This window comes from Salvelinus fontinalis, chromosome 2 (assembly GCF_029448725.1).
Source record: "Salvelinus fontinalis isolate EN_2023a chromosome 2, ASM2944872v1, whole genome shotgun sequence".
In the NCBI taxonomy this organism is placed as follows: Eukaryota; Metazoa; Chordata; class Actinopteri; order Salmoniformes; family Salmonidae; genus Salvelinus; species Salvelinus fontinalis.
The window spans coordinates 67,090,671-67,112,690 of record NC_074666.1 but is presented as its reverse complement, the minus strand read 5'-3'; the positions used below and the strand labels follow the sequence as shown (position 1 = coordinate 67,112,690).

The window sequence follows — 22,020 nt, the reverse complement described above, 5'->3', positions numbered from 1 at the left end:
ACTCAAGGCAAGCAGTCAGCAGCCGTTTCAATTAGTATTTTAAGACTGTCGATGCTTTTGATTTAAACAATCGCCCCAACAAACAAACAAAAAACATTCAAATATGGTCCAGTTCTCCATTTCTAAATAATATATTAAAATAATATATGCCAGATAGCAGACCCTTTTATCCAAAGCAATTTAGTCATGCGTGCATACATTTTACATACAGGAAGTGCTGGGATTGAACCGAATATGCTGCCGTTGCCATGCTCTACCAACTGAGCTACAGAGGTATCTTGAGCTCAATGGGATGAATCATTTTGAAATAATCCCTCTTATCATGTACCTCTACCACCCCTAGGCCACAGTGAACATGTTCTACTTCCAGCGTCAGCAGACGGAGCCGGTTCCCCTGGGCTACCACAACCTGGAGTTGACCTGCAGGCCGTGTGAACCCGGGGAGCCCTACCTGCTCTACATCTTCAGGAAGAGAAGCCAAGAACAGCCCCTACAAACCTTCACCTTCCAGGAGTTTGTCCCTCCGAACAAGAGGTACGGACGGCCGGATGGAGGATTTGTTCTGTTCTAGATAGGCTACGGCTCTAATGGATGCTACTGTTTGTCCCATTAGTGCCGATTGTCTTATGTTTAGAGTTGTTGTCAATGTTAATTGTGTGTGTGTGTGCTTTCCTGCGTGTGTGTGTGTGTGTGTGTGCGTGTGTGTCCGAATCTGTGTGTGGCACCTCCAAGTGGCCGTCGTAAGACCAGCAACCCCAGCTCTCTGCAGGACTCCTTCTCCCTGCCTGAAGAAAGTCTAGTTAAACGAAAGGGCTACAGTGACAGTGAGAGCATAGGAGGCAGTCTGGAGTCTCTGTCCAGCCCAGGTAAGCCTGTGTGCTTCATTCCACAGATTTAATTTCATCATGCTCAGAAGATTGACCAATCGTCAAACATCGAGGTCATAATTGCTAGTGGCGAGCAATAATGTGTTCGCTACGAAGCTTACTCAGCTCGTCCCTGTTTGTCTGGTCCTCTCTCCTTCTCTGTGTGTCTTACCCATGTTCAACCCTGAACCCTGTAGCCCATGGCAACAGGAGGCTTCTTAAAGCCTCCTCCACAGGGACCATGTCATCAGACGACCTGGACGAGAGGGACATGGGCACCGTCCTGGAAGGAGGTGAATGTCACCGTCGTCACCTAACTCACACAACAGACACCAACTAATGGCTCTCTATATGTAAATGTTCCTGCTGAATTCCCGAATCTACCCCTAACCCAGCGTTTCCCAAACTCGGTCCTCGGGGCCTCGAGGGGTGCATGTTTTGGTCCTGCAGCCCTTGAGGTCCCCGGGACCAAGTTTGGAAAACGCTGCCCTAACCCCTACACCCTAGCCACTCTGGTAGATCTGAGAGGATTAGATCGATATAATCATTGTGGCAATTGCTTCTTGTCTACTGATTGGCTAGGTGGAAATGTCGCCGTATTCTTCCACTTGTCCAATCCTCTCAGGTCTGTGTGAGTTGCTAGGGAGTAGGGTTCTGGTTGGATCTAGGGGGTACATTCGGTGGGGTAGTGTTTCCCACCATGACATGTACACTGCCGAGTATGACTGAGTTCTGTCCTGTGGTTTCTCCTAGATTGTGCGGACTCCACTCCAGAGGGGAACGGTATGGTGGGGAAGGTACGGACTACGTCCCGAGCCGCGCTGACGCACCGCTTCCGGAAGATGAAGAGCAAGATGGTGAAGTGCAAACAGTGTGACAACTACATCGTGGTCAACGGCATCGAGTGTGAGGAGGTGAGAAAGAGGAGGAAACGAAGGAGAGACTTTTATGTGGCAGCCTCTGAAATGACAAAAGTAGAACGTTATCGCCTGATACACAGTCACACTAAAGGGTGGAACCGAGCTGTACTGGGCTGGTTTGGTTCTCTGTCCTCCACAGTGGCACCAGCACAGTATGGTTCAGGTTGACTCGATAGTGTGAGCCAGGTATATAGGGTGTGATTTGAGGTCACCCTGTGGTTTGCTAATCCATGTCCTCTGTCCCGCCTGCCGTCAATCTGTAGTGTGGCGTGGCGGTCCACAGGAAGTGTCTGGAGGTGTTACAGCATGAGTGTGAGAACAGGAAGGGCGTTCTGTTTGGCGTGGGTTTCTCCCTGTTGCCCCGGGACCGGCCTGACGAGGTGCCCTATGTGGTCCAGCGCTGCACGGCCGAGATAGAGAGCAGGGCCCTTACTCTACAGGTACAGTATTAACCTGGATGTCATATGCCTTAGAATAAGTACTGAAGCAAACAGGAAAACTGTTTTGCAGAAGCGACAGTACAGTGCCCTTCTCTCAATCCCTCTTTCTTTCTCTTGCCCTCCTTCCCCACTTTCCCCCTACATCCATCCATCCATCCCTCCCACCCAGGGGGTGTATCGTATCAGTGGGTCGAAGCCTCGTATCCAGAAGCTGTGTCAGGTCTTCGAGACCCAGGGGGACCAAGTCGACCTCTCTGACCTTTCGCCTCATGACGTCACCTCGGTCCTCAAACACTTCTTCAAGGAGGTACAACTCCACTGTTTCCCAGACAACAAAGAAAATGGATATTACAGACAATATGCTGTAGAGGCAACGATACAGTTAATACAGACAATATAATGTAGAGCCACCGATACAGTTAATACAGACAATATAGTGTAGAGCCAACGATACAGTTAATACAGACAATATACTTTAGAGCCAACGACACAGTTAATAAGACAATATACTGTAGAGCCAATGATACAGTTAATACAGACAATATACTGTAGAGCCAACGACACAGTTAATACAGACAATATACTGTAGAGCCAACGACACAGTTAATACAGACAATATACTGTAGAGCCAACGACACAGTTAATACAGACAATATACTGTAGAGCCAACGACACAGTTAATACAGACAATATAATGTGGAGCCAACGACACAGTTAATACAGACAATATACTGTAGAGCCAACGATACAGTTAAAACAGACAATATACTGTAGAGCCAACGACACAGTTAATACAGACACTATACTGTAGAGCCAACGATACACTTAAAACAAACAAGATACTATAGAGCCAACGACAGTTAATACAGACAATATACTGTAGAGCCAACGACATAGTTAATACAGACAATACACTGTAGAGCCAACGAAACACTTAAAACATATAATATACTGTAAAGCCAACGACACAGTTAATACAGACAATATACTGTAGAGCCAACGACACAGTTAATACAGACAATATACTGTAGAGCCAACGACACAGTTAATACAGACAAAATACTGTAGAACCAACGACAGTTAAGAGACACTATCGAGTCGAATGGATTCTGACTTGAGATACAGTCATACATTGTTATACACTGTTATTTAAGCTCTCACACAAAGATCCCTTTCATGATTATGCCAAACTATGACTAATATGGACATATCTTAACTCAGAATTCCCCTTTTAGTGACCATCATGTGGTACAGTTGTCAGTCAATGCATCGAAGCTAATAAGTATTTATTATTATTATTACGTGTTAATTAATTGTTAATAATAACCATCTTCCTCATCACACAGCTTCCAGAGCCGCTGTTGACCTTTGACCTGTACAATGACTTCATCGGGGTGGGCAAGGAGATCCAGCGTCTCAGTGAGAGGGAGGCGGCAGCAGAGACTCCTGGGATAGTGAATGACCTCACATATAACCTGAGAGACCTGCTGGAGAGACTGCCCCCATACCGCTACTACACACTGCAGCATATGATGCGTCACCTTCACAGGTACTACACTACTACACAGTGCAGGATATGATGCGTCACCTTCACAGGTACTACACTACTACACACTGCAGCTTAGGATGCGTCACCTTCACAGGTACTACACTACTACACACTGCAGCATATGATGCGTCACCTTCACAGGTACTACACTACTACACAGTGCAGGATATGATGCGTCACCTTCACAGGTACTACACTACTACACACTGCAGCATAGGATGCGTCACCTTCACAGGTACTACACTACTACACAGTGCAGGATATGATGCGTCACCTTCACAGGTACTACACTACTACACACTGCAGCATAGGATGCGTCACATTCACAGGTACTACACTACTACACACTGCAGCATAGGATACGTCACCTTCACAGGTACTACACTACTACACAGTGCAGCATATGATGCGTCACCTTCACAAGTACTACTCTATTATACAGTGCAGCACCATGCTCCCACCTATTCGGGAAATCTATTCGAAACGGTGCCCGAGGAAGGCCTGCAGCATCATCAAGGACCCCACACACCCCAGCCACGAGCTGTTCACTCCCTTACCGTCGGGCAGACCGTATCGGAGCATGAGATCTGATACCAACAGGCTCAGAGACAGTTTCTATCCTCAAGCCATCAGACTGCTGAACACTTGAACTGGACTGACCACCTGATCTGATTCTCCACACCTTAGAACACATGCACTCACTCACACATGCACACCCACACATGTGGGCGGCAGCGTAGCCTAGTGGTTAGAGTGTTGGACTAGTAACCGAAAGGTTGCTAGTTCAAATGAGCTGACAAGGTACAAATCTGTCGTTCTGCCCCCAAACAAGGCATTTAACCCACTGTTCCTAGGCCATCTTTGAAAATAAGAATTTGTTCTTAACTGACTTGCCTAGTTAAATAAAGGAAAAAATAAAATCATGCATGCCCACACAGACATACACACACATAGTACATTCATGCTACACACGCATCACAACTGCTGCTACCAGACTCTTATTATGTTTGCTCATCTTGTCTCATTGCTGCAACTCCCCAATGGGTTCGGGAGGCGAAGGTCAAGTCAAGTGTCCTCCAAAACATGACCCGCATACCTCGCTTCTTGACACCTGAACGCTTAACCCGGAAGCCAGCTGCACTAATGTGTCGGAGGAAACACTGTTCACCTGACGACCGAGGTCAGCCTACAGGCGTCCGGCCCCCCACAAGGAGTCGCTAGAGTGCGATGAGCCAAGTAAAGCTCCCTCGGCCAAACCCTCCCCTAACCCGAACAACGCTGGGCCAATTGTCTGCTGCCTTATGGGACTCCCAACCGTGGCTGGTTGTGATACGGGATCGAACCCGGATCTGTAGTGACACCTCTAGCACTGTGATGCGGTGCCTTGGACCGCTGCGCCACTCAGGAGGCCCTGTTTTATTTTACTCTACTGAGCCATTTACTTAATGTTCCTATATTTCTTATTTCTTATTGTTGTTGCATTGTCGAGAAGGAACCTGAAGTAAGCATTTTGTTGGATGGTGTATACCATGTGTATCCCGTACCGGAACGTGAAACATGATGCGTCACCTACACAGATGCTACTGCACACTGCAGCACATGATGCGTCACCTACACAATTAGCAATGTCTCAGTGAACCATGCTCATAGACTTGTGTTAGCTCCTCAAAGTCATGCCTCGGCTTCAGCTCACTGGGTAAACAGATTATTGTGGCGTGCAGTGGAACGCTCGGTCACATGGTCATATGAGGGGTGCTGGGCCCTCCTCCAGATTGTTTTTTTTTTACCATCCTCTATCCTCTCTCTTCTTCACTGATTTCAAATTCCCTCTCTCTCTCTCTCCACAGAGTATCAGAGAACTACGAGGAGAACAAAATGTCTCCCAGTAACCTGGGCATCGTGTTTGGTCCGACCCTGCTGCGCTCGCTGGTGTCTGTAGACGTGCCCATGGTGGCCCTACTGGAGACCACCTACCAAGCCCTACTGGTGGAGTTCCTCATCACACACCACCAACACATCTTTGATGCTCCACCTCCCGCCCCCACCACCCCCCTCCCCGACACCCCTCCCCGGGCGACGTGTTCAGGGGGGGCCCAGAAGACTGTTGCTGGGGTTGACCCTGGGTTTCAGGACCCCCCGACTGGAGGAGCCTCGTCCAAAGAACGCCCCCGTTCCCTAGAGGTAAGGGACACACTGAGGGGGGATTCCATCGTGTCAGACAAGCTCAATCAAGTGCAGCTTAAGTATTTGAATCCAAACATACCATTTGAACTCAAGTCTGGTTAACAGATGGGTTAACCCTCAGCTGATAGACAAATATATCCTTTTCAAATACTTTTCATAGACCCACTATACTGAAGTACATTTAAATACAGATTTTCTCCAATGTTTTTCAATGGTTTGAATAGGAGGGCAATGTTAACCTCAATCAAACACGTAATTTTGAATCTGAGGCCTCTTGACCACACATCTGGCAGCTGTAGGTTTGTCAGCCAGTGATTGGTCCTCTAAGTCTAAGTAACATTGAGATGGCTCATGATGCCCTACAGTCAGACCTGGGTTCAAATACTATTCGAAATGATTTCAAATACTTTCGCCAGGCTACTACACGGCGCAATAGTTCCAATAGAATAGGCACAAAACTGTCAACCCAGCCCATCTGGCACTCCAGGAAGGCTAGAGCAACTACTCAAAGTATTTGACAGATTTCAAATAGTGTTTGAACCCAGGTCTGCCTCACAGCCAGGGTTCACGGAGTTCAGCCTCAGCCTGCTGCCTTGAGCTGCTTTCTTTCCTGTTGCTTCCTTTACCTGTTGTTGTCTCAAAGGGGTAATCTGGGATTCAAAACAACAAGAGGTCGCTCCAGTCACTTTTTTTGGTAAACAGCTGAGGGATGGGGTTGAAGAAATGTAACTAATGAGGCACTTATACGGAATATTATTCAAGAGTCAATGGCTATATCATTTACTCAAATTAAAAGTCCCAAAACAGATGTACCCATCCCAGATCGCCCCTTTAATGCTCCTGGCTCGTCATGCTGTGACTCTGCTGTGGCCAACCCGGAAGGGATTATGTGCTTTTTTTGTGAGGCTTAACACAATGCAACATTGAGGTGTGTGTGTGTGTGTCTGTGTGTCTATGCTACCTCTGACTGGACTCTGATCTGACCCTTCCTTTCCTGACCAGATCTACCCTGGCTGGATTTCAATACTGTTCAATGGCTTCTTCTGTGAAATATAGTAAATGAGTGTCAAATTATTCCTGTTCTTCTTCTTCTTCCTATATTGTAAAATTACTTCCTTTCCTTTCCCCTACTCCTTCGTTACCACTGATAGGCCAAAGGACTGGATAATGTGTAAACTGCAGGATTCATGGGTAGGAAAGGACATGAGGAGAGGAAGCAAGTTAAAGCTATTGAGACACAGCCCTAGCGTGGGCGTTCTTGGCCACTAAATACACAACACTGACCACTGGGAAATACTGGGAGGGTGTGGGGGGGTGGAAGAGAAGATTAGTGCACTGCCTTTTACTTATTTATTTGCCTGAAAAACAGAACAAGTGACAAGGCAACTTGATTATCTCCAATAAGTTGGGGAAAAAATCCCTGTTATACGTATAGGCTACTCAACATCCACAATTTACCTGGCAATCTCTCTAACCCACTGGGGTTCACTTTCAAGACCTAGAAATATAGTATTTATCTCGCTACAGCGTTCCATTCCCAACACTTCTTACCCCCAAAATCTGGTATCTATTATCCAAAACTCAGAGTTTGTGTCATTTCAACAGACTCGTACAATCAAGAGAGACTCGAGCGAGGGTTATATATCTGACAAGTCGTCGTCCAATGAGGCAGTGGACCAGCTCAGCCCTGAAGCCAGTGAGAGAGCAGGTAGGCGGGATGTACTGTAGTATCAGAGGAATGGTTGGTTGGATTCATGGGTATTGTTGGTAAACAGGTGGGCTAGAGGACTTTGCTGTTCTTATCTGATCTGTCATTTCCTTACATAACCTTTCTCTGCTGCACATCAGATCTTTTGTCTGCTCGCTGCTCACTGTTTTTGTCATGTTATAGCGCCCTCTGCTGACTTCACTGTATGCATTTTCTTCTTTCTTTTGCCAATATTCAACAGCCTCTCAAAAGCTAGCCCTAAACTCACACAACATGTTATGATAGAAAGAGACAGAGTATTTACTTTGCCAAGCTAAAGGTGAAGTACAGTGGTTAATCTGTGTTTCTCTGGTTTGTCTTGTTGTCGCATCTCCTCCCCTCTCTCCTCCCTTTTCTCCCCCTTGCTACCCCAGTCGTGGCTGTGAGGGGGGCATCAACAGAGGCTGCTGCTCTGGGTGATCTGGTAGGGGGTCCAGAGCCAGACGACTCTCCCTCCATGGGGACCCAGCCACGGAGCCACTTTAGCAGGCAGCCTGTCAAGTACCAGCGCCAGCCCACCCCGGGACTCCGCCGCTCCGCGGGCGCTACCAGTGCCGGGCTGCTCGGGGAAGAGGATGAGGATGAAGAGGAGGATGAAGAGGACGAGAGGAAGAGAAACCAACCGAGGAGCGCAGACAGCAGCCGTAGCCCCTCCCCTGAACCTGAACCTGTTAGCCAGAGAATGAGAATCCTTCGATTGGAGCTCCCCCCCGAGACAACCGCCTACCACCTGCTCAGCCAGGCTGGAGGCCACGCCCCAGAGAGCCAGACGGAAAGAGAGAAGACACCCCCATATGAGGTTCCACAGGGCAGGCTGCGGGCGAGGACAGTGGTAGTAGAACCATCAATAGCTGCAACAACAGCAGGAGCCAATCCGACGCCGAGCACCGGTGCTCAGGAGGCGGGGCTTAGGAGTCGGTCTGCCACATTGTCTCAGCTGAACGTGAACCAGTCCAATAACAGGCAGGGGTGGGTGGGTGAGAGGCGGAGACAGAGCGGAGAGGAGAGTCTTAGTGGCCCGGCCCGGAAAATTCTGTCAGGGCTGAAGCTCAGACGTAGCCACTCAGGACTGCAGCAACACTTTGTCTGAGGAGGAGGAAGGTTGGAACTGTGGACCATAGAATTAGAATCACATTCGAGAACGGACATTCCCCATTCAAGTCAAAGTTCCGTGGACTGGCAGGATTCTATTTCTATGGTTAAACCCATAGAAGGGATGAATTGTATTGTGTAACGTCAAGTGTTTTTTTTACAGTGAAAAATTACATACACTCATGATTATTCAAGAATACTCATGATTACAGAACATACTAACACACAGTACCAGTCAAAAGTTTGGACACACCTACTCATTCCAGGGTTTTTCTTTATTTGTACTATTTTCTACATTGTAGAATAATAGTGAAGACATCAAAACTATGAAATAACACATATAGAATCATGTAGTAACCAAAAAAGTGTTAAACAAATCAAAATATATTTTATATTTGAAATTCCTTGAAGTAGCCACCCTTTGCCTTGATGACAGCTTTGCACACTCTTGGCGTTCACTCAACCATCTTCATGAGGTAGTTACCTGTAATGCATTTAAATTAACAGGTGTGCCTTGTTAAAAGTTAATTTGTGGAATATGTGGTATACAGAAGATAGCCCTATTTGGTAAAAGACCATATTATGGCAAGAACAGCTCAAATAAGCAAAGAGAAACGACAGTCCATTACACATACTTTAAGACATGAAGGTCAGTCAATCCCAAACATTTCAAGAACTTTGAAAGTTTCTTCAAGTGCAGTCGCAAAAGTCGTGTAGACCGCCACAGGAAAGGAAGACCCAGAGTTACATCTACTGCAGAGGATAAGTTCATTAGAGTTCACTGCACCTCTGATTGCAGCCCAAATAAATGCTTCACAGAGTTGAAGTAACAGACACACCTCAACATCAACTGTTCAGAGGACACTGTGTGAATCGAGCCTTCATGGTCGAATTGCTGTATAGAAACCACTACTAAAAGACACCAATAAGAAAAAGAGACTTGCTTGTGCCAAGAAACACAAGCAATGGACATTAGACCGGTGTAAATCTGTCCTTTGGTCTGATTAGTCCAAATTTGAGATATTTGGTTCCAACTGCTGTGTCTTTGTGAGACGCATAATAGGTGAACGGATGATCTCCGCATGTGTGGTTCCCACAGTGAAGCATGGAGGAGAAGGTGATGGTGTGGGGGTGCTTTGCTGGTGACACTGTCAGTGATTTATTTAGAATTCAAGGAACATTTAACCAGCATGGCTACCACCGCATTTTGCAGCGATACGCCAACCCATCTGGTTTGTGCTTAGTGCGACTATCATTTGTTTTTCAACAGGACAATGACCCAAAACACCTCTAGGTTGTTTAAGGGCTATTTGACCAAGGAGAGTGATGGAGTGCTGCATCAGATGACCTGGCCTCCACAATCACCCGACCTCAACCCAATTGAGATGGTTTGGGTTGAGTTGGACCGCAGAGTGAAGGAAAAGCAGCCAACAAGTGCTCAGCATATGTGGGAACTCCTTTAAGACTGTTGGAAAAGCATTCCTCATGAAGCTGTTTGAGAGAATGCCAAGAGTGTGCAAAGCTGTCATCAAGGCAAAGGGTGGCTACTTTGAAGAATCTCAAATATAAAATATATTTTGATTTGGTTTTGGTAACTACTAACACTTTTTTGGTTACTACATGATTCCATATGTGTTATTTCATAGTTTTGATGTCTTCACTATTATTCTACAATGTAGAAAATAGTAAAAATAAAGAAAAACCCTGGAATGAGTAGGTATATCCAAACTTTTGACTGGTACTGTAACTCATCGCAGTTATGCACATAGATATAAGTGAAACGCTCATCAAAGGGCCTACTCACACACTGTCCATACGCACTGTATAGATACACAGACACACAGTACCGCATCTTGACTTTAAATAATTAAGCCCTATACTGTATGTATAATTTGCATCAACATGCACTGTAATGATATCAACAGGACTTCCGTGACAATTCCAGTCATGCACACTGTGTGTGTCTTCAATAGGAACCAAACTGAACCAAATGGGGAGGGACCTACCTGAATATGTCCAATAGAAACTCTGGTAGCCCTTTGTAGTAACTCCACATAATAAAGCATTTGTAATGGATTAGTAAATAGTTTATTCATCGTTTATTAATCATTACGCCATTCATGAAGATGTTTAATGTAGGTCATTTAAGCCATTTAAGAATCATTAGTTACGTTTTTTTTGCGTTGCCTCATAGAAATTGTGTGCAATTTACACTTTATAAATACTTTATAAATGTTTTGAGTGACCAATGTAATTTCTCACAAAAAGATGGACATGCCATTGGTAGACAGTTCAGCTGTACCTGATGCTCCTTAAGGTCTGAAACATACAGTATCAATGGTAAAAGAACAAGTACACAACACAGGATGTTTAAAGGTTCAATACAGATGTTTTTATCTCAATATCAAATCATTTCTGGGTAACAAGTAAGTACCTCACTGTGACTGTTTTCAATTAAAATGGTCAAAAAGAAACAAAAAATAGCTTCGAGCAAAGAGCAATTTCTCAAGCATGAATTTTGCTAGGAATGTCAGAGTGGTCTGAGTGGGGAGGGGGAAACTTAAAAATTAGCCGTTATTGGCAGAGACCTTTGGAAGGATTTACACTAAAAGGGCGTTATCATAATTTTCACAATTTCACTGAATTATTCCAATCTCATATTGTGGAAATATATATATAACATAGGAAAATCTAGTGTTTGACTGCAGTGGGCCTTTAAGGAAATATATCAAACATTTTATTCACGAAAACTGTTGTAGGAAGAGGTGTAATGTAGAAGTCTGCACCAGACTGATTTATTCATCCCGCTCCTGCCTGCACCCGCTCTCGCCCTCACCAGAAGTTTTTCATACCACTGCTGGCTTTCTGTCCGACTCACACCCGCTACTGTAAGAACTGGTCCTGAATCCAACTGCAGTCCCGCAATGTCCTTTTAGGCATATGTGACCCAGCTCACTCCACCCTGTCTCGCATAGGAATGCAGCCCTCTAATGTAACGTGAATGTTTTGCTAATCTTGTCAACCTCACAAACGCAAACGAGTAATAAAACCGGGAGGTGTAGCTAACACACAACAGCTGGCCAGATCGGTTGTTCTCTCTATTCACCCATTACTACTGATAGGCCTATGTGATTGAGGTAGATATGTTCCATGTATGATTTGTAGATAGAAATGTTACATGTATAACTTTTAAATGCTTCCAGTCTTTTAACCACACACTATTTTCACACGGCTTTGTTTGGCGGCACTTTTACTGGGCCTTTTCAAATGTAGCAACTCTTTAAACCTAATGGGATAATTCAGCTAAATTATGAATTCCGATATTTGTTTCCCGACCTCGCAAGCTGTATGTAGACTGACTGCTTCACACTTTGGTTTTGGTAGAAATGTCACTGCCAAGAAACGCAAATGTTAGCATTTTCAGACGAAAAAACGTTATTCTACTCAGCATAGTAGAAGTCTGTAGTCTGAAGTTACACATTGCACTATTACAAGATTGTGACTGTTTTGGAATAAAATGTTCAATATATTTAAACATCCTCTGTATTGTGTGCTTATTGTTTAACCATTGATATGTTCTAGCGGGCATTTTGAGACCTGCAGCAGGTACTGCTAGAATGTCTACCAATGAATGACATGTCCATCTTTTAATGAGAAATTACACTGGTCACTCAAAGCATTTATAAAGTATAAATAGCCCACACTTTAGATCAGGCCACGCAAAAATACTTAACTAATGATTAGAAAATGGTTTATACAGACCTATATTAAAATTGTATGAATGAGTAATGATTAATAAATAATGTATAAACTGTTTACTAATCCGTTATAAATGCTTTATTACATGGATTTATTATAAAGTAATACCGAAACATGTTTTCATTGTGAAACGTGTTGCTACTGTACGGTGTGCACTAATGAATACACACTATATCTCTAACAAGCCAGGATTGGGCCGGCAACCAACAGCCAACTCCGGTAAAGAAGTGACTCCAGAACCTAAATATAGCAGGAGAATCGCTGTAATAACCCCTTTATGGAGAAGTCCACGTGTTTCCATCCCAAATGGCACTCTATTCCCAATAGTACATTATGGTTGACCAGTGCCCTATGTAAGGATTCAGAATAGGGTTCAATTTGGCACACAGACCCACTGTAACCCCTATAACGAGGAAGCACTCTCTCTCTCTCTCTCTCTCTGGAGTCCAACCTGACATAGTTACAGACTACAGACGGACTACTCTCTCAAGGTTTCTAGGGGAGGGTGTGGATGACTGTCTCTCTCTCGCCAGTAAAACTTGGACCAGACAAATATGTGATTTTTTTCTAAAGTTAATCTGGACTGCTCTGATATATTTGTAACTGTAACTCTGAACTGCTCTGAATATTTGGATAGAGTTTGAGAGTTTTGGGGAGAAGTATGCTCTATGCAGCAGCACACACGAAGACAAAGGCTAGATAGACTTCCCACTTACGGTCACAGGGCTGGACAATACATCTCTGTCTATAACCTCATCCTCTTGATGAATTCTGTAAAAAAGTTTACCACCTCCAACTCTGACACGAGTGTTTCCTGCACTGTTTGCTATTCCCTTAAAAACGTGAATGCTTCTACTGTAAACAAACGGTCGATACATGTGTGATTTTTCTATTGCATTTTATAGGAAGCTCATTGGAATGCTGTAAGATATCTATTAATAAACACATATACAAATGTACTTACATTGAGCTTCCCTTTTATAATCTATTCCATATTAACTTCTAACTACAACTATTTCCACATTTGGATCCATTTGATATGAATTCCAGTCAGATGAATTGCTGTATGGACATTGTACGAAAGCATTTCATAGAATTGCTGGTGTGACTGACTTTACCATCATGTAAGAACAGTAGGCTGGCTGTCTGTGGGCAACTCGCCTACACCTCTCTTGCCACACGGTGGCAGTAGAATTCACCGCATGAAAAGTGCTTTTTTAAATACATTTTTTACAAACGGGGCCAAATGTTAAACCAACCGCTTATTATTTCTAGCAAGTAGGAAAACATTTGTTTATAATTGTTTAGTTAGGTGCATGTTTTGTCTCATCCACACATAATTCATCAAACCTTTTCTCTTTACACAGGTAGGTTGGTCATGCATACAGTAGGGCCTAGTCCAGTGTTTCCCAATCTCGGTCCCCGGGACCCTAAAACGTGCACGTTTTGTTTTTTGCCTTAACACTACACAGCTGATTCAAATGATCAAAGCTTGAAGATTAGTTCATTATTTGAATGAGCTGTGTAGTGTTAGGGTAAAAACCAAAATGTGCACACCTTGGCGTCCCGATGACCGAGTTTGGGAAACCGTGGCCTAGTCATTGATCAGTAGACCGAACTATCAAAATAGTTCGATGTCATCTCAACAGTTGAGAATACGGGTATAGCCAAGTAGGATAAGGTTTGAAATATTAAAAAAATCTCATAAAAGTTCCTATAATCCAGCAGCACTCTTTCATGAAATGATGTGTAAACCACGCATTGGTGGTCAATGGCAAAAAAAAGTTTTCTTGAATGTCATTTTATTGGCAATGCTAATGCCTGATGATTTTGTCAAAACAACCTAATTATCTAAAAAGAACAACATTCATCACCCGATGGGGATCCCTTATTATCCAGTCTCCATCTCCACCACATGCAAACACCTTATTCCAGCACAGCACATGATCACTACGTCATACACCCCCTCACCTTAAGAACCGTCGCCGTTTCTCCTACTCCCCCCCCCCCCCTCCCCTCCCTCAATCGTTGTATGCACACCGAACTCCAGGCGCTCAGTCCGCTTCAGAGCGACGGGGAGAAAAGAGAGCACAATAGAATAGTTTGCCATAACATGAAGCTATTTTGCTGCCATTCGCTGTCGGGAGTTTGAAATAGGACTATACGACGCGTGCACATCCACGGACCGACTAGTCTTATGTTATTTTAATGCTACCGATAGAGGTTTCGGAAGGAGTGTGTTTCACCTCAAGGTATGTGCGTCCGCCGCCAACATCCAGAACGCGTCGACAGGTTGTCGGTGCGTTACCAACCTCAATTTGCAGATATGTTGCCAATATAAAGTGTTACATTTTTCATCGCATTTAACCAGGCCAAACCCTTTACGTGTCTTATTCTTCCTTGGAAATAGAAGTGATCCTACATCGGTTTCTTAATGGTATTATGAGGCTCATGGGAATTCCTCCAAGGTTTGACTTTTATCCAAGTGTAGGTTATGTGTTGCATATTGCCTGTAGCCTAATCTGCTATTTGACTAGCCCACATCATTTCCTATTTGTAGGCCTATCAACTTTAACATAGCCTACTTTTAAATACCCAAATAGTTTGTAACATTTTGACTTTAATCTTTTGTTGAATGGTAAGGTTGCCGATATACATTTCTGTTTTATTATAGGCTTGCGGTCCATAACAAACCTTTAGTCCTTAGGCTATATTTTTAAATTAATATAGCCTATCTCAGGGGTTTTCGAAGCTCATCAGGAACCCCGAGACTCCCGCACGTTCCAACATTTCAACTATTCAAGAGCTAGCACACCTGATTCAGGTTGTCAACTAATTATCAAGCCCTTGATTCGGTAAGCTAGTTCAGGGCTACAACACAATTGTGGAACATCTGGGGGTCCCCGTTGAGGGATTTGAAAACCGCTGGCCTTTCCCATGTCTACCTGTATGATGATGATGATGATGATGATGATGATTGAGTCTCGCTTCTCATCGAGTTTGATATTTCATTTAATTTGATAATAGCCACAACCTCGATTGTAGCCAATGGTCCGAAATGTCAATGTAGACATGTCTCTCCAATGAGTTGCAGAAATGTGGTGTGGTATTAGCCTATAAAGAAATAGACTATTTATCCCAAACAAACAAATATTTGTCTAACAGTAGCCTACACATGTTTATATCAGCATGTTGTGGAGAATATAGGCTACAGGGAGACGCAAATTGAAAAAGGCAGTGGTAGCCTAGTTATGTGAATATAAGGGGAAATATGACATCAAATGGTGATTAGCTTTATTGTGAACGTGTGATGATGATGTAGTAATAACATAACTCCAAAAAAATCGACGACATAGCCTATATGCACCGCATTTGCTGGCAATCTTTCATTGTTAGTGCTACCCGCGATCCTTGTGACACCCCTACCCTAAACCCTAATCGTCAAACTTACCCTAACCTTAACCATAACCCGTACCTGACCCTAACCTTAACCTACAACTAAACTCAACACTTTAATTGTTGGCCTACCGAGCACAGTCCCCAGACTTTGGTGTTAATAACATATTTTAAAGCTTTGATAGCCCTATCACTACACAGGGCCTACAGCTTTTGATAGGCCAATGCTTTTTATTTAGAGGGGGCGCAAAATGTGACTAAACCAGGTGCCCCTTCAGTTTTGTCCAGTATATTATCGGTATAACGTAAAGCTTATCGGATAGACTCCAGGTAAAGACTCCAGCCATCCCAGTCATAGACTGTTCTCTCTGCTACCGCACGGCAAGCGGTACCGGAGCGCCAAGTCTAGGTCCGTTTTAGAATAGAGGCTTCTAAAACAGCTTCTACCCCCAAGTCATAAGACTCCTGAACATCTATTGAAATGGCTACCCAGACTATTTGCATTGCCCCCCCCCCCTTTTTTCTACACCGCTGCTACTCTCTGTTGTTATCATCTATGCATAGCCACTTTAATAACTCTACCTACATGTACATATTACCTCAATTACCTCGACTAACTGGTGCCCCCGCACATTGACTCTGTAGGGGTTCCCCCCTGTATATAGTCTCACTATTGTTACTTTACTGCTGCTCTTTAAATACTTTTTACTTTTATTTGTTATTCGTATTTTTTTTTTAACTGCATTGTTGGTTAGGGGCTAGTAAGTAAGCATTTCACTGTAAGGTCTACTGCACCTGTTGTATTCGGCGCATGTGACTAATACAATTTGATTTGATAGTAGTTTCAGGATATACCGTTCTGGTCCACAGTATTAGTCTGCATTACCCTTACACAGTTATGAATAATAGACATGAAATTGCAATCAGTTATGTGCTCTCAGAAATAGGCGAATAGAGACGCACGCGCTTTGGCACAAGCAAGGCAACAACAAGGCTCACATTCTATGACAGATAGTGTCCATTATAGCAGTTGGTCGAAAACAAAATAATATCCCATATTTTGTTTTTCAAGAGATTTTATTGGTTTATGTGGTTTTCTAATATTATAGCCTATTTTGTAGTCACTGTTGTGATCATTTGGATAATAATCAATTGAAATACATATTTGTGAAGTTATTGGATACAGTTCTGTAGTCTATGCACATGCATAGGCCTAAATTATTTGATTTAGTAGGCTATTTTATTCGAGATTGTAATCCTTAATTCAACACATAGGTCTAATAATTATTTCGATTTGTAATGACGGCGTAAATTACATTATAGCCTACATCAATTATGATTCATATTTCTTGATGATTTTTCAGGTTTCATTTTTTTTTAATTCCTTATTTTTATTCGAAGCAGTGACACCCTTAATCCTCCAATGAGAGCAAATGCATCTTGAAAGTCTATCAGATCAATTCATTAACAAGTAGCCCACGGTAAGCTTCATATTCGATTAAGAATTGTTATCTGATAACCCAATAATTGAGAAATTATCATTTCAAGCCTAAATAATATATTTAAATTAAATCGGTCATTCAGAACGGTTAGTTCCTTTCGAAATGTAGGGTATCGGCTGGAATTAGATTTAGGCGCTCTTAATCATAAATATTCATAAAAAACAAACTTAATGTCTCTTTGATTTGGAATATTGTCAATTAATAAATAAACATGTTCTCGCTATGTTGCAATAGGCCTATTGAATACAGTGCATTCTTAAAATGTTACGATTTATGTAGATTACGTTTGTCTTCATGGAATAGGCCTGATAAATCCAAGACTAAGTGTCGTGGTTGAACAATTCTATAGTCTACCAGACCATTAGTAAATGTAATATCATATTATTATTATTTGTATTCTATTAACAGTATTATTAGCGTATTATTATTAATATTGGTATTATTATTCAAAGTATATTAATGAATCCCCATGCTTTAGTTTGAATTTAGATAGATTTCATACATTTCTATGAATTTTATAAAACAACATTATCTTTATTTATTGAAAATATCAGGTACTGCATCCCCCCCCGTTTATGCGTTTGTGTGGCCGTGTGGCGTCAGCAGGTCACTGGGTTTAATCCCGACTAGTTATTGGTCAAGATTAGGCCAAGGCCAGATCTCCGGTTTGACCCCAAATCTGACTTCGGGTATCATATGATGCAAGTAAATAAACAGGAATGGGGCCACACACCACCTTCGGCTCCAACGTTCAATCTCAGTGTGGCAGGTGTTTAAAACTCTGAGTAGACCGAATTGAGTAGCCTGTTAGGCCTAGCACATTTATTTAATATCCTAATCATTTATCCAATCCACGTCATTATTTATATTCTATTTTATTCCTGTTGCAATATGTGCGCATTGAAAGTCGACTGTTCATGTAATTAATTTATAAATTGGATATTAAATATGTTTTCAAGAGGACACTGAAATATAATATCCACGGTTATGTTTAGGCCTATAGCCTACGTGTCTTTCTTTCATTGACTTTTGATGCGTTTTATTTCCCGCTTACGGTATATTCTCTTTCTCACTTTTCGTCGAAGGCAACCTGCCCTATATTTTTTCCTTCTACACACTTGTTGTCTGTAGGCTTGTATTTAGAGGGTAACTGTCCCCTTTCTCTTTCCTCCTTCTCGTCCAGCGAACACGACGAAGGAAGGAGGGCCGGGATGAAAACAGAGGAGACCCAATCATGTCTTCAGCAGCCTCCAGCCTCCACGCCATTCGGTGAGGAGTGAAATGGGACTGACATCTTGAGCCTGACTGGCACATAATGATTTTAACATTATAGTCCAATAATTAAATAAATATCCATTGAAATTTCAAAGGTTATAGTGACAAACTTTTACATTCTCAACTTTATATGTTATAAATGGGATAAATATATGATAAATATTTAATACATTTGATATGTGATACATTTTTATTTGTATTTATCATTTGTATTACTATTCTTGTCATTAAAACAATCCTGGACCTTGCTGGGAAGTAATGTTGAATTGCTTTCTTTTTTTTCAAGCTCGGCTTGACATTTACAGGTCTGAACACACACACACACACACACACTATACCCTCCGATGATGTGGACTTCGATTAAGGCAGCCCCCGCACCTCACTGATTCAGATGGGTTGTGTTAAATGCGGAAGCAATATTTCGGTAGAATGCATTCAGTTGTGCAACTGACTAGGTATCCCCTTTCCCCTGTGTCCCCCTCTCCCCTCAGGTTCAGAACACAGGGGCGGAGGGGGCGAGGTGTGTGCGGGGTGTGAGTCGCCCATTGCCGACCGCTTCCTGCTGCGTGTCAACGAGCGCTCGTGGCACGAGACCTGCGTCAAGTGTGCGGTGTGTCTGAGCGCACTCAGTGGGACATGCTACTGCAGAGACCGTCTGCTCTATTGCAAGCATGACTACGAAAAGTAAGAGAACGTCAATACTACTAAAATCCCAAAAGACACACAAACCTTAGTGTTGGCATTGTCTTAATCAGTGTTTTGTCAGCTAGTCCTTGTGCCCCTCCTGAATCAGGTGTGCTGGTGTCAGGATAGAACAAACATGTGAAATTATTTAGGGGCTTATAGGAACTGGTCTATATGGAATATGTGACAGAACAGATGTACAATGTGTCAAACTCATTCCATGGAGGGCCGAGTGTCTCACGGGTTTTTGCTCCTCCCTTGAACTTGATTGATGAATTAAGGTTACATTAGTAAAGAACTCCCCTCACCTAGTTGTCTGGGTCTTAATTGAAAGGAAAAAAACAAAAACCTGCAGACACTAGTCCCTGAATGTTTGGTGGGTATACACATGAAACGCTGGATTGCTATTAGTGAGGCTTTAAGCTAGCTCCACTTTCCTCTCTGATAAATAGGACTTGGAGTTTTTATCAGTCTGGGGGTTTGTGTGTCAGTCTGGGGGTTTGTGTGTCAGTCTGGGGGTTTGTGTGTCAGTCTGGGGGTTTGTGTGTCAGTCTGGGGGTTTGTGTGTCAGTCTGGGGGTTTGTGTGTCAGTCTGGGGGTTTGTGTGTCAGTCTGGGGGTTTGTGTGTCAGTCTGGGGGTTTGTGTGTCAGTCTGGGGGTTTGTGTGTCAGTCTGGGGGTTTGTGTGTCAGTCTGGGGGTTTGTGTGTCAGTCTGGGGGTTTGTGTGTCAGTCTGGGGGTTTGTGTGTCAGTCTGGGGGTTTGTGTGTCAGTCTGGGGGTTTGTGTGTCAGTCTGGGGGTTTGTGTGTCAGTCTGGGGGTTTGTGTGTCAGTCTGGGGGTTTGTGTGTCAGTCTGGGGGTTTGTGTGTCAGTCTGGGGGTTTGTGTGTCAGTCTGGGGGTTTGTGTGTCAGTCTGGGGGTTTGTGTGTCAGTCTGGGGGTTTGTGTGTCAGTCTGGGGGTTTGTGTGTCAGTCTGGGGGTTTGTGTGTCAGTCTGGGGGTTTGTGTGTGTGTGTGTGTGTGTGTGTGTGTGTGTGTGTGAGATCCCCAGGGACGGACGGCTGAAGGACGTAGCCTGCAGGTCGTTATCATTGTTGTGAAAAGTGTCAGACGACGTCCAGCCGCACAGACTCTCCCACTGCAGCAGACATCTGGAGGAGAGAGGGGGGAAAAAGGGAGGGGAGAGAGGAGAGAAGGGAGAGGAGAGACAGAGGGATAGGTGAAGAGGGATATAGAGTGGAGACAGAGGATATGAAGAGAAAGTGAGAGAGAGAGTAGTAGAGAAGTTCTCTCAGTCGTCTTTGGAAATTGTGTTAATAATCCCCTACTTGATAACTAAGATGAGTGTGTGTGCCGTTACAGGGTAATTTGGGCGAGGTGTTGGTAGGGGGAATTGGAGTGCGACAGATATGAAATGGTGTTGAGTTGATGAGTTCACTGTCTCACTCCCTCTAAAAGTGTCTGAAACTATAGTGCCTTCAGAAAGTAATCATACCACATTACTTTAACCACATTTTGTTATATTACAAGGTGGGATTAAAATTGATTGAATTGTCCATGATCTACACAAAATACTCTAATGTCAAGGTGGAAGAAAAAGTATAATATTTGTGAAACATTCATGAAAAAACACAACTATATCTTGATTATATAAGTATTCAACCCCCTGAGTCAATACATGTTAGAATCACCTTCGGCAGCGATTGCAGCTGTGAGTCTTTCTGGGGTAAGTCTCGAAGAGCTTTGCACACCTGGATTGCACAATATTTGCACATATATTTTTTTTTTTATTCTTCGAGCTCTGTCAATTGGTTGTTGATCATTGCTAGACAGCCAAGTGTTGCCATAGATTTGCCACTCAGGAACATTCAATGTTGTCTTGGTAAGCAACTATATTTGGCATTGTGTTTTAGGTTATTGTCATGCTGAAAGGTGAATTTATATCCTGGTGTCTGTTGGAAAGCAGACTGAACCAGGTTTTCCTCTAAGATTTTGCCTCTGCTTAGCTCTATTCCAGTTCTTTTTATACCAAAAAACTCCCTAGTCCTTGCCGATGACGAGCATACCCATAGCATGATGCAGCCACCACCATGCTTGAAAATGTGAAGTGGTACTCAGTGATGTGTTGTTGGATTTTTCCCAAACATAACGCTTTGTATTCAAGACACAAAGTCAATTTCTTTGCCACATTTTTTGCGGTATTACTTTAGTGCCTTGTTGCAAACAGGATGCATTTTTTTGTATTTTATTCTGTACAAGCTTCCTTTTGACTATGTCAATTAGGTTAATATTGTGGCGTAACTACAATGTTGTTGATCCATCCTCAGTTTTCATCCTATCACAGCCACTATACTCTGTATCCGTTTTAAAGTTATCATTAGCCTCATGGTGAAATCCCTGAGCGGGATCTCTTCGGCAACTGAGTTAGGAAGAACGCCTGTATCTTTGTAGTGACTGGGTGTATACTATCCAAAGTGTAATTAATAACTTCACCATGCTCAAAGGGATTCTCAATATATGCTTTTTTTTTTTTTTTTAATCGCCTACCAATAGGTGCCCTTATTTGCGAGGCATTAGAAAACCGCCCTGGTCTTTGCGGTTGAATCTG

General features: G+C 43.2%; 2 protein-coding genes across 2 annotated transcripts in view; both read left to right on the top strand.

Annotated features, from left to right (window-relative positions):
* The window catches only part of LOC129824009 (GEM-interacting protein-like), a 28,973-nt gene extending 19,847 nt beyond the window's left edge, over positions 1-9,126 (top strand). The window contains exons 11-20 of the mRNA XM_055883263.1: positions 344-534; positions 733-866; positions 1,064-1,159; positions 1,620-1,780; positions 2,050-2,226; positions 2,396-2,533; positions 3,573-3,775; positions 5,623-5,956; positions 7,565-7,667; positions 8,081-9,126. Coding sequence (XP_055739238.1) covers positions 344-534; positions 733-866; positions 1,064-1,159; positions 1,620-1,780; positions 2,050-2,226; positions 2,396-2,533; positions 3,573-3,775; positions 5,623-5,956; positions 7,565-7,667; positions 8,081-8,796 — 2,253 coding nt within the window. The 3' untranslated portion in view covers positions 8,797-9,126. The remainder of the gene's footprint in view (positions 1-343; positions 535-732; positions 867-1,063; positions 1,160-1,619; positions 1,781-2,049; positions 2,227-2,395; positions 2,534-3,572; positions 3,776-5,622; positions 5,957-7,564; positions 7,668-8,080) is intronic.
* Positions 9,127-14,583: 5,457 nt separating this feature from the next.
* Positions 14,584-22,020, top strand: part of LOC129823993 (LIM homeobox transcription factor 1-beta-like) — a 29,713-nt gene continuing 22,276 nt past the window's right edge. The window contains exons 1-3 of the mRNA XM_055883228.1: positions 14,584-14,809; positions 18,639-18,724; positions 19,222-19,414. Of these exons, the coding sequence (XP_055739203.1) occupies positions 14,766-14,809; positions 18,639-18,724; positions 19,222-19,414 (323 nt within the window). The 5' untranslated portion in view covers positions 14,584-14,765. The remainder of the gene's footprint in view (positions 14,810-18,638; positions 18,725-19,221; positions 19,415-22,020) is intronic.